The 13146-nt window shown below is 41.2% G+C and overlaps 1 protein-coding gene across 1 annotated transcript in view; it reads left to right on the top strand.

Annotated features, from left to right (window-relative positions):
- The window catches only part of cdh2 (cadherin 2, type 1, N-cadherin (neuronal)), a 60585-nt gene extending 49120 nt beyond the window's left edge, over positions 1–11465 (top strand). The window contains exons 11-16 of the mRNA XM_042428706.1: positions 419–561; positions 1639–1872; positions 2830–3063; positions 3296–3435; positions 7695–7859; positions 10569–11465. Of these exons, the coding sequence (XP_042284640.1) occupies positions 419–561; positions 1639–1872; positions 2830–3063; positions 3296–3435; positions 7695–7859; positions 10569–10775 (1123 nt within the window). The 3' untranslated portion in view covers positions 10776–11465. The remainder of the gene's footprint in view (positions 1–418; positions 562–1638; positions 1873–2829; positions 3064–3295; positions 3436–7694; positions 7860–10568) is intronic.
- Positions 11466–13146: the final 1681 nt, after the last annotated feature.

The following is a 13146-nucleotide window of genomic DNA, read 5'->3' as shown; positions in this document are numbered from 1 at the left end:
TGTTTGGCAGTGGAAGAGTTTATCTGCCTGAAAACAGTCCATGTGAAATAAGCTAGTTTTGTAATTCCACAGTTTGTCCTACAAATTAATTTGAGCTACTGATGACAACAAGCCAGTTTGGTCTCCCCTGTGAGACTGTTCTCAAAAGTTTGAATAATTATGCAAAATGCATGACAGCTAAAATATTTATTCCATGTAAACAAACAAAAACAAAAGCATTTTTAGAAGAAAGAGATCCCAAACTGGAATTGGAGACTATATTCACCAAGGTTTAAAACAAGATTTCCTTCTGCAGAAGATAAGATTGAACCCTTTAAACTTTCTGACTATTTAAAAAAAAGAGATAATTGCTGACTTGAAATTAAGGATAATGTGAATAGTAAGGATTATGAATCACTCTTTTTTTGTCTTTCCTCAGATACTCCAAACTGTCAGATCCAGCCAACTGGCTAAGGATTGACTCTGTCACCGGTCAAATCACAACAATTGCCATTTTGGACCGAGAATCACCCTTTGTGAAGAACAGTTTGTACAATGCAACATTCCTGGCTACTGACAACGGTATGTAACCATTCAAGTGGCACTGCAGTTCCCAAAAATACCTTGTTGAGATCCTTTGATGCACCGGTTACATGGTCTAGGTGTTTTAGCCAGGCTGTTACACAAGCACTCTATTCTAGGCCATTATTGTTAGAGCATTCAGGAGGAGATAATGCTGCCTTTTCAAAAGGAAGCCTAGCGGATGTCTAATGTAGCCTACCTCTCAAAGGTCAATCTTCCACCTAGTATCACTTTGACCACCTCTGTGATGTTTTTCACCTGAAGCCAGTGCACAAACGCACCATATCTGCTGAGGGAAAACTATCTCAGTTACAGCCACAAAGACATCTTCCATGTTTGAAGGTCAAGCTTGTACCAGGCACTTGGCATGTCTGGAACACTGACCACCTTAGTTGAAGGTTAATGTGCTAGCAATCCCTAGAACCATCCAGCATGTGGATACATTCACCTCTTCCCTGCACTGGCGGGATTTACCTCTGTTCAGGTTTACCCTGTTCTACGGAGCATAGCTTAGGCCAATAGGCTTAAAAACTCTATCAATAAAGAGGTTTCTCAGCATTAATGGGTCAGGATTGGATGACTAGCTCCTTTGAGCGTGGCCTGAATGGTAAAAAAGCCTCTTAGCTGAGTGAATACATAGAGGAGCCTGAGAGGAACGACAGTGGGCTCTGTTTGTCTACTTTAGTATTCCCATCCCGTGTCCTTCGTCAGGAAGACATTCTTCAGACACACACACACACTCACACTCACACTCACACACTACCCAAATGTTCTGATATCTCCCTCTTTCTGTCTGCCTCCTCACTTGAGATTAGATTCTCAGATCAGTATGCAGTTTGGATGGGTCCTCTCCTACTAGAGTAAATAGCTGTTTAGAGTGTCTTATTATAGCATGAGACCCCAAGAATAAACTTCATACTTTACTTTTCTCTGTCGACTGCATAATGATTGCAGAATGAGAGATGGCATTTCAATAGTATATACTCCCATCCATATGTAATTTTTAATAATCCCTTTTCTCATAAATATGTATGTGCTGATTGTGTGTGTGTGTGTCTTTTTTAATGACCCATGCAGGTATACCTCCAGCAAGTGGTACAGGTACTCTCCAGATCTTCCTGCTGGATATCAATGACAATGCTCCTAGGGTGTTCCCCCAGGAGGCGGAGATATGCGAAAAGCCAGAGCCAAATGCCATCAACATCACTGCGATCGATGGAGACCTGAACCCCAACGCTGGACCGTTCGCCTTTGAGTTAGCCCACCGGCCCTCTGATGTTAGGAGAAACTGGACCATCACAAGAATCAGTGGTAAGACACAGAGTACATATCACATCAGTGACTCTAAACAGATTCATATTAGGCTGTTTATACACTGCATTCGAGCAGCGCAAATCTTTTTTTATGCATTCATTTTACTGGGCTATTTTTAATAGAATGAAATGCACCTAATCGTCATTTTGCCTGCTATGGCCCACATTTGTATTCATCACTGGAAAATAAAAGAAGAGCAGATTCATTTTTCAATCATTTTTCAATTAGTGGCACTTATTAATTAATTAGAAAACTGTAGAATATCTAACAATATGTACAACATTCATCAGTCTGTTATTTTGTAATTAAAGCTTGACACTGATGTGTGATTCTTCTGAGCAACACTTAGGAAATGTGTGTGAACAGCATGCTGCAGAGGGGGCAGGTACTCTAGAGCTGTGACCAGCAATACAATATTAGCCTTAATGTTAGCCTTAACACGCAGCCATTAATTGTTTATGCTAATTTGAAGCAAAGATATGAGTGGAAGAATTCATTTGTTGTGTGTTAGCTGTTAGATAGTGTGAGTTGAAACACAGTGAATATATCTTAATAGGATAATGGCATATGGATTATCGCAGCTGGGAATTTAGCCTAAGCAGCATTATCAAAAGGTATTCAGTAGATTTGTAAGCTCCAAATCTAAATCCTGGCCATGTTTTGGATTAGATATGCTGATGCAACTTCCAGGTAGGAATTTACGCTGCATGTTTGTGGTAATAAGAGTTTAATCGTAGTGTGAACATGGTCTATACAAGTGACTATTCAGAGTTTTGATTTAATCCCACCTGAATGACTTCTTTGCTTAAGAAATAGGGTGTTATTTTATTCTTATACTTACTTACATTCACTTAATCTCTGCACTTGCCACTCCAAATATATTTTGTATGAAACACAGAGCCATCGTGTATCACTCATTCACTCTTTCTGTCGTTTCTCCTCTTTGTCTTGCAGGTGACTACGCTCAGTTGAGCCTAAAGATCGGCTTTCTTGAAAGTGGTATCTATGAGCTCCCGATCATAATCACAGACTCGGGCAACCTGCCCATGTCCAACACCTCCTACCTGCGGATTAAAGTGTGCCAGTGCGACATCAACGGAGACTGCACTGACCAGCAACACATCATGGCCGCCGGTCTGGGCACAGGCGCCATCATTTCCATCCTCCTCTGCATCATCATCCTCCTCAGTGAGTGTCTCAGTGCCCCTCTCAAATAGCTCGTCACACTAACACACACGGGGATTATAAAGACAGCTAAATATTATCCGAGATACCACTAGATTACTGTAGGATTATCAAAAAGATAGCCTTGATCAGGCCCCCATCCAGGCTCTAAAACATCAGATCCGATTACATTTGTATGAAAATATGTAAGTTATTATGTTTTGTAATATGAGATCCCTCTCTGTCTGTCTGTCAGTTCTTGTGCTGCTGTTTGTGGTGTGGATGAAGCGCCGCGACAAAGAGCGTCAGGCCAAGCAGCTCCTCATTGATCCTGAGGACGATGTGAGAGACAACATTCTCAAGTATGATGAAGAAGGTGGAGGAGAGGAGGATCAGGTAAGAATGATGTGATACACAAGCTTTGTTTTGTTTTTTTGTTTTTACCAAAGTTAGAAGACTTTTGGTTATTTCAGTTGAAAGATTTGTGTCTGTGCTGTCTTCTCACTGTGTTGAAGTGGGCGTGGCTTGTTGAGAAAAGGTGATGTCACATACTTCCATGCACCAATCAGGATTTAGCAACATATGAATTTGAATCCTGGAATTAGGATCCTGCTTATTCCTTCTGATAGCAACACAAAAGATAGCCATAACATTACATTCACTTGCCATTGATAAGGTTACATTAGCTAATCTTTTGATAAATATCAGCATACTAGTCTGCATGTTTTTGCAGTTTGTCACAACTGTTTTGTTGCCTCTTCTTGTCTAATTGGGAGTGAATTGTAGATGGATTTAGCCCATAAATCTGTTTTTTTCATTAATGACAGAGAAATAGTGTATATTTAACAGATATTTTTGTGCAGCAGAGGATAATGGTTTACTAATCAGGAGCTATGGCTCTAGTGTGTGATTCCACAGATGCTTGCAGGTTGTTAAATAACACTCTGCATTGAAACAGTTATTAATTCATTTGTCCATTTGTCTGTCTTTCACATTATCATTTGTTTTTTATTCGTGGGCAGAAAATGTACTAGAAAAAGTCATCAACAATATATTTTTCTAATTGTGTTCTATTAAACACAGGAAATTACAGTATCTCAATAAGTGTAACTTCTGTATCTGAATCTGTAATGAAACTCAGCTATGATATCGGCACCAGTATCAAAAAATTCCAAACACCTAGCCATGCACACTCTACAGTTGTACAGCATATACAAGGGTGACATAAGGCAAGTGTTTGGTCTTTGTTAGTAGCAGTCTGTATAATTAAAGCATGTAGCAGCATGATGACAAACAGGACCACCTAGACACTTTCTGTAAGCGTACATATACTTACAAAGCCTTCCTTTTTAATGTTAGTCCTGCTCATTATGCTTCTCTAGAATACACCTCACAGTCTTTCATACTGGAGTAACACAGTTTCATTGAAAAGCAGAAATAGTACTTCTTTCTACGGAAGAGCAGAAAGGAGCTCGAAAAGAGAATCAAAACTTGGAATCAATAAGGGAAACACATTTTGATCCAATTGGTTCTGAAAATATTGGAAATGTTTTCTCAACTGGAACTGGTTCTAACTTCACAATCCAAACACACACAAATTCCACATAATAAAAAAGCAATGCCACAGGCATCAATAAAGTCACATCTCTGCATCCCCCTGCACTGATCAGGCATGCACAGACACAAATTCAATTGTCCTAATGACCCCTTGTTAGCAGAACGGAATCATTTCATAAAAAAGGCAGTAATATACCAAATGGGCTATTTTCTTGCTGCTGGCTGAAGTGCTCCGGTGGCTTAGGTATAGCAGAAATAAGCGGGAGACCCCGGTCTGACCCAGCACAGTGCCAAATTAGCCTTGGAGACTTGTAATTGGTAAGCTGATGTCATTTAGAGACAGGCATCTGCTGTGGCGCAATAATGAAGCTCTGTCTAAGGTAACAATATGACTGGAAAGCCATTACACATCTGCCAGTTATTAGGCAGGAGGGAGTGTACCCACTTGTGTATTCACATCCTCACTTTCACACACAAAATGCACAAACTTGTGGACCAGAACATGTTGAAAAGGAAACTGTTGCATGATATAACACCCCTCAAAGGCAAACGAGCGAGAGCAGCGATTTATTGAGGGAAAACAAGCTTCCATTTTGAGTGGCGCAGGGGAGGGCAGGGCGCCAGGAGAAAATGGTCTTGTCTGTGGAATCGAGGGAGTCAGTGTTGGGTAAAAAATGGACCTGACTTTCCCAGCGATGTGGTCTTATAATGCCCACCTCTGTTCTCCCTATCTCCCGCTGGGGAGGAAATTGAAGTGTCAGACCATTGGGCGCTCTCAGAGTATATGATTTTAGCTGCTGCTGCCATTGCCCTGGTTTGTATTGGTTTGTGAAACACTCATTTCATCAAAGGCAGACAGCTGATCGGGCTGTGCTCCCCAGACGTGGAAAAAATAATACAGAAATAATAGCAAATTGAGAAGTTGTTCTGCACATGTTTGCGTGAAAAAAGTAAAAGAGAGATGAGTCATCTGCTTCTTCAGATGACCTCCGAGTGATTTGATGCACATTAACCTTAGCAAGTGTGGCTTTGAAGAAACTGTTTTGATTTGTTTTTCAATCCTATACAGTCAGTGAAACAAAACGAATCAGACCTGTTTATGCAGATACTATAACTGCCTCACTTATTTGTCAGCTGAGATAAAGAGAAGTTGTGAGGTCTCTTAAAGGGTCATTTCAGTTTATAATATGTCAGGAGATGCAGTTTAAGCAATCATTTCCTACATTTACAATGATATTGTATTGTCCAGCGTTATTGCTGAGGATCACTGTGACATCGCTACCAGAGAGTCAAAAACAAGAAACATGAGCAGTCAGATATAAGACTACATACAATACCAGTCAACAGTTTAGACACACTTTCTCATTAAAGTCAACGGGAAGGTGTGTCCAAACTTTTGACTGGTACTGTACATAGACCAGTTTGTTGGTCTGTAAAGCATGATGCATCTTTTCAAAAGTGTTGTGTCTCTGTTTTAATTCCAAATAAGTTTGACACTGAGTTTCTTTAAAACCTGTATTATAATACAGCTATTGTTAGTAAAGTTGCCTTCCTAGATCTCACCAAATATACTAGTGTGTACAGTGTTACTGTTACCAGTAAGGATGATGGCCAAAACTACAAAAAAAATTAAGCCAAAATGTTCCTTTTAAGCTTCACTTTATATTTTCAGGGAGATTTTGGACTCCAACTGCTGCCTTGGCATGATTATAAATAATCTCACTTCTGCTTTAAATTGCTGCGCTGCGTCTCACAAACAATAAAGTGTGAAAGGCGTAGCAGTGTTCAGTCTCCCATGTTTGAATGTGGGTCATTAGTGCCAGGGGCAGCCATTTCACCCGGCCACTGTACGTGTAAGGAATCAATTCCCTGAAGGGCCCGGTATGCCATTAGACCTTCCTGCTTAGTTCAGCCATTATATGGCTCTGTTGCAATTCCTGTCACCAACTCCTGACCCCTCCGGTATATGACCTCAAAGAAGGTCAAACAGGAGTCAGACTGAAATGGACCAAAGATGATGGATGGCGTTACTGCGTGATGTGTGATGACCATTGTTCTTATCCAGCTAGCCTCAGGGTTACTGTCATGGCCCATGAAATCAAATTACACATGAATAATCAATGTGTTTGTTTTACATCTGAGATGAAACTTATTAGCGCGGAGTGAAGTTGGTGTTTGTCAAATGCACGATTGCTTTGTCATGTTCATATATCTGTGTTGTTTGCCCATCATCACAAGGTTTATATTTATTCTCATGTTTCTTTTTTTTTTTTCTTTCCTTTTTTTTACATTGGAGCGTCTGCAGCCCTTCTTTTTTTTTCCCTGGGAGTCAGCAAGCAAGTGTCTGTGTGTGTGTGTGTCGGTACATGTGCAACTGAGCAAAGACAATTTTGAAGGGGGATATTAGAGATGGATGGATTACCGAAAATCTTCTAAAGAGGGACAATCCATCATGCACGCTTATTAGGCACACACCCTGATTCTCAAATGGCATTTTCTCTATCATATCTGCTGTCACTGTGATACCATCCAGTTATTCAGCTCAGCTTTACTCTGCTCTTCACCACAGCTCTTTCTCTCCTACCTCTTTTTTTTTTTTTTTTTTCTCCCTGTCCTCACTCTTTCTCCTCCTCCTTCCCTGCCCATGACTTTGCACAAACTGCGAGCCATTCAGGTTGCCTTGGTAATGTTAATAGGATTAGCAATGGCTTATGCATATCCACCATCCCGTGTCTGGGCATTGATTAGAGCAAAACAGTCGCCTGCACATCCTTCCTGCAGCATACCGCACAAGTACAAACACTCTGCAGCGTATGATGTGGTCCTCAGTTTGGACCCCCTCAGTGCTGGCTCTTTTAATGTGTCAAATTGTCCCTGGGCTTGTGCTTCACAGACAAGAAGATTAAAGTTTCCCTCGTGTTCCCTCAACTCTCCTCGCCGCAGTCTAACTTTTAAAAAAATCTTCCCTCCACTCAGCTGAACTTCTCTTTCTCTGCGCAGCACAAGATGTGTTTACCTATTTGAATCACCACGCTCAAGTTGGGGTCTCATAGTGCTGCTCAGTAACTCCCATCTGTCTGTCTGTCTGTGTTCCTCAGGATTACGACCTGAGTCAGCTCCAGCAGCCAGACACGATAGAGCCTGATGCCATCAAGCCTGTGGGGATCCGCCGTCTAGACGAGAGACCCCTCCACCCCGAGCCACAGTACCCCATGAGATCAGCAGCACCCCACCCTGGAGATATCGGAGACTTCATCAGTGAGGTAAAAAGACACAGGCCAGCTACAGCATATGGAGTCATTGAAAACTGGGATTGTTTTACCACATGGTGAAATCAAATCCCACAAAAAGAGCTGAAACGAAAGGATCAGTGCCGTCGCAAAGCTTGAATTTAGTTTTCAAGTCCAATGATTTTCTTATAATAAACTTGTATCTAAATAAACATTTTGGTTCATATGACTATCATACAGTTGCATACCAGCTGGAATAGAGAAACACTCAAAACAGAATAAATTATTTGAATTGTTTTCATCTTTTCCCAGCAGAAAGTAGAAACTTTTCTCATCTCACATATATCTGTTCAGACATGTATAAAGCCAGAAAAGTACATGATGCTAACTCACTTAGATATAATTGTTTTTCTCCTCTCTTTCTGCCAAAGTAGAGCTACAGATGTGTCAGCATAGAAATGGGAGATGTGAGAAGCAATACATTGGCTTTCTATTGGCGTGCACTGTTCAGAGTGCCCTCGTTTGCCTGAGGCCATCATTGACTCCAGCATGAAGGGAGAATGTAAAATGAAAAGAGCAGTCATGTATTTTTCACAATCTCCAACAGACAAGAGTTTCACAGCATTACAAATGGAGTTCTCTCCTAGTTTTTGGATGGCGCCCATGTTTTTAGATTAGAACTTGATCTTTCAGCGCTGCTCCCTGAACCATCTATCTCTCAGATCCTTTTACCCTGGCACCACTCATTTTCACTCTCGCCGTGTGTCATGAATACACCTAATACACTTGTTGTAACAGTTGATATTGGGTGAAAAGTAATGTCTTGCACTGTTCAATAAAGAAAAGTCTTGACAGTGCACACCGTTCTTCAACACACTTGTTTTTACACGTTATTTTAACATTCTCAGACCTCAGAGCCGTTTCAAGTCCTGACCCAGAAACGCTCGCTGCAACCAGGCAATGTTGATCTGTTTTTAGTCTCAGATTTGACTGTTGCTAAAGCTCAGTCATGGTAGCTCCAGCGCTCACATGGAGCTGGAATCTGACCTAACTGATAAGGGCTTGCTGCCAGCGGAGCAGGGAGGCGGAGAGGAGGAGGAGGGGGGGGGGGGGGGGGGGTAGTGGGTCTGATCTCCATCCTGAAAAGTGCACATGCCCCGGGAGCTTGTGGCTCTTAATTAAATTAGAGGGACAAAAAAATTAGGCGTAGATTTAGCAGAAGGACTTTAACCCTACAGTCAGACAAACAAAGGTCTATTAGTCAACTCCTGGTCAGTTCCCACAGAGGGGGGGGGGGGTAACATTAAATACATTAGCACCAACTTGACGTGACCTCTGTTGGTCACAGGTGGACACAGTGCCTCAGAGGGAGACAAAGCTGAAGTGATTGCAGTCATTGTTTTGCATAGTGCCTCATTTCAGCCTCGCCAAGGTTGTCTGCTGTGAATAGAAATACCAGTCAGTTTGATTACACATTTCTTTTGTTATCTACAGGACAGAGTGACTCCGAAATGTGAGGACACTACACCATTTCACTGAGAGTCGTGATTGTCTGCAGCACAGTGGATGACTCAGTTATAATGAAATTACGGGGCTGAGTTGTGTGATTGACTAACCTTATGAAACCGCCAGTGGGGTTTTGGTTGTAGATGGAGGGGGCTATAACCAGCAGAGCGATTATGGTTGTAATTGTAATGAACGATCCATCTGTCATATTTCCCACCAAATTATCAGCACCACAGCCCTGAGCAAATACTTAACGAAAGCTAACAAGTGGAAAATAATCACTAAGTGCCCAGGCACTTTAATTCAATCCATCTTTTTATTTGAGAGCATTTCAGCGCCATAATGGCAGCGCAGAGGATACCATAAATCTTTGACAAGTTCCCAGTGAGCTGAGGTCTCGTTTCTCTGTGTTATGTTGCTCCACTTAATTCATTTATTATTTGTTAGGTGTCTTCAGTTGTGGCAATAAGAGAGGAGAAACCAGGCTTGGATCCAAAGTGGTTCATGGTCAAAGCACATCTCAACTCCTAGATTAGCAATCCATCAAGTCTCCAGAGTCCTGTTAGGGAATGAGGCTGAAAATCAATAACAATCCATAAGGACCTCTCATGATGCTATGAGGATTTCTGGGAATGTTGAGCGCAATCTTCAAAATAGAACCACTCCCACCTGCAGCACCATGAGCCGCCTAGATAACACATGCGTGGCACACACACATTATCGCCTCACCTCTGCCACAGATGAGCTCAGCGCATACTGCTACTGTTTAGGCGGGAGACAGATAAATATGAAATATGAAAGATACTGCTATCTGTAGATGATTATAGGAGTATCAGTGCCACAGTATCAAGGCTCTTGAAGAGAGAGGGAGGGTGGGGGCTGGCACAAGGGTCAGTGGGGGAAGGGGGGATGATTCCAGTCGTCTGAGGCTGCTGGTCATGCTCAATATTGGCTTTTGATCAAGCACTGGATAATCCTACAACCCAGAAACATCAGGAGAATCCCAACCAAAACACAGAGGAAACTCACATGAACACCAGAGCCTGATTAATCCGGACAAGAACCTGATTTCCTGAACAAGTGGAGGGAGAAGCACCAACTGGTTTTAGGATAGATTAGCCTGTTTGTGTGCAGCAGTAGGGGGGGAGGGGGAGCTGTGTTGATGCGGCTCACTCCTTGTTGCAAGCAGTGTTTTAATCTTTTCATCTAACCGTGGTTTTATTCCCTTCTGTACAGGGACTTAAGGCAGCAGACAACGACCCCACCGCTCCTCCCTACGACTCCCTGCTAGTGTTCGACTACGAGGGCAGCGGCTCCACAGCTGGCTCCCTAAGCTCCCTCAACTCCTCCAGCAGCGGGGGCGACCAGGACTACGATTACCTCAACGACTGGGGCCCTCGCTTTAGAAAACTGGCAGACATGTACGGTGGAAGTGATGAGTAGGACACACAGCCACTCCTTGAAGGATGAAAAGATGAAAAAAAAAATGAAGAAAAGGAAAGATTTCCTGTTGATGGACACGGACAGGTTCTGACATACTGATATTCCCTAAGAGAGTTACGGAACTGTGACAGAAAAGAAACAAAAATTACATTGATTCTGAATTTTTTTCAAAAACAACCAACCTAGGCTTATTGTTGTAGTCTACGCATACATATGCTTGTTGAAAGCTTAGGCATAGGCTGTGCTCCAGTTATGGAGAATATGGGAGGGAACACTGGTGGACTGTCACCACTTGGACTGTTGGTATTGAATGCGCTCAGTTACACTTGAATTTCACAGTACAGAAGCACTGGGATATAATGTGCCTTTTTGTACATTTTTTTGGATCTAAATGATTAGTTTTATGTTCAAGGCTTTAATGGTACTGACTTTTGGAGTGATTTCAAACAAAGTATGTTACACTCTGGTATGCTTCTACATGCTTTTTTTCTTTGGTTACACAATGCTCCTGTTTGTTGAAGATTATTTAAATAAACTACAAAGACGAAGAAATGAAGGATCATCTGTTAGCTTGGTTGGAAAGAAAAACAATTAAGAGCAGCACTGTACAGTACGCTAGACTTCTAGACTTTTTCACTAAAAAATTAAAATTATGCAGCTGGTTGCAAATAAAGGGAGTTATGAATCATACTTTTGTAGCAGATTTTTGTTTTCTTTTTTTTTCTGAAGTGATGTAGTATTTTACAAAAACAACAAAAAAAAACTGTTTTGGTCTAATCTATGTACACTTCATTTGCCTTAGTCATTCATCTGATATTTTCAAGTTTTACTTCACTGTAAAAAGATGTGTGTACATAATGTTTTTTTCTTTATCTTTTCTTTTGATGTAGTATATGAAGAAGTGCAAAAAGTTCCAAACTTGTAAATGTATAATTTGGACTACAAATTCAAATTTTTTTGCATGTTTTTATCTTTTCATGACAACAAAAATGACAAATGTTGTTTCCCAAATTTATTTACAAAGTGAAAAAAAAAAATAAAAATCTGGGTGACATTAAATGTGTAGAAGCTAAGAGAGTTTTTTGTATAAAACATGAAAAAAAACACATTGATAAAAATTAAAAAGTAGTGATCTTGTCAGCACAACTGTTGAATTTGTACCAAAAAGGGGGGTGGGGTGGGGTGGCATGACATGCTAGGCACTAATTACTGAATCAGCTTTAAGACTGGAAAAGGTTTTGGACTTAAGCCGTGTGGATAACCATATGTACTGGAAAACAAATTATACATCTCTGACCCCAACCATCGAAATAAAATGCTAATTTTGGAGCTAAAAACTGCCTCTTTATTTATTTGTTTTACTTAAGTTCAGCATTGTTGCAGAGGCTTAATTAGATAGCGAATTGTGCAATCTATCTCAAAGGACAAAAGCTTTAAACAAAAAGTAGTTCATTGTACAGTATTTTACCACAGGGGAGAATAAATCATTTACACCCTTACTTATTTGTTGGTTGCACACATTGTGTAAAGCAAAATGCTAATGGCCCATACCAGACCATAGATGATAAATTGTGTACCTCGCAGGCTAAGATGAAAACAATAAGCTAATTTCTATAACACTATCTATGTGTCCCTATACCAAGTCAAGGTCAGAAGCTCATGAAAAACACCAAATCCATCCAGTACCTGTGTGCTCGCAGGGGTTTGTACTGTAAAGTACTGTAGGTCAGATTGTGCTTGACCTCAAAATGAAGAACCCCTCCAAAAACTGCCTCTAGGGACACTGCGTGTATGTGGACCCTTGGGACTTGTGGAAGGATGAAGACAAGAATGATATGTGTGTGTGTGTGTGTGTACTGTATGTGCATAGCGGCGGTGGGATTGGTGCAGCTGTAACGATCTGTTCAGCTGTCACGTGCGTGCTGTCTTTGGATGATGAAAGTCACGGAACGTCAGCCATTTAGCCTTCACCTGCCCTTCCTTTCCTCTTTCCTCTATTACTGTGGGACTTGTAATTCACAGAGCCACCGCTTGCACCCAGTTGAATAGATGCAGACATGGCTTATTAATTCAACCAAATTAGCCAGTTTGGTTTTGTAGTCCTCACACAAAACCCAATGAATGTCCATTAGAGAATAATCACTGAACCGTACTTGCCTTTTGTTTTTCAGCTGGTGTAATCAGTGTAGCTGCTCTGTGTTAATCAGTTCCACATCCTGTACCCCTTAAGAACACCAGTAGTTTTCATACACAGGAGAAGTTATTCTCACAGAGCTGTTTTTAAATGACCTTGCCTGGTGTGTATCATTTATCTCAGAGTATGCATAGCTATGCACTTCATTTGCCAGAAGCAACATGAAATTTTACGGTG

The sequence above is a fragment of the Thunnus maccoyii genome, chromosome 12 (genome assembly GCF_910596095.1).
Source record: "Thunnus maccoyii chromosome 12, fThuMac1.1, whole genome shotgun sequence".
Lineage (NCBI taxonomy): Eukaryota > Metazoa > Chordata > Actinopteri > Scombriformes > Scombridae > Thunnus > Thunnus maccoyii.
This window is presented reverse-complemented; position numbering and strand designations above follow the sequence as displayed.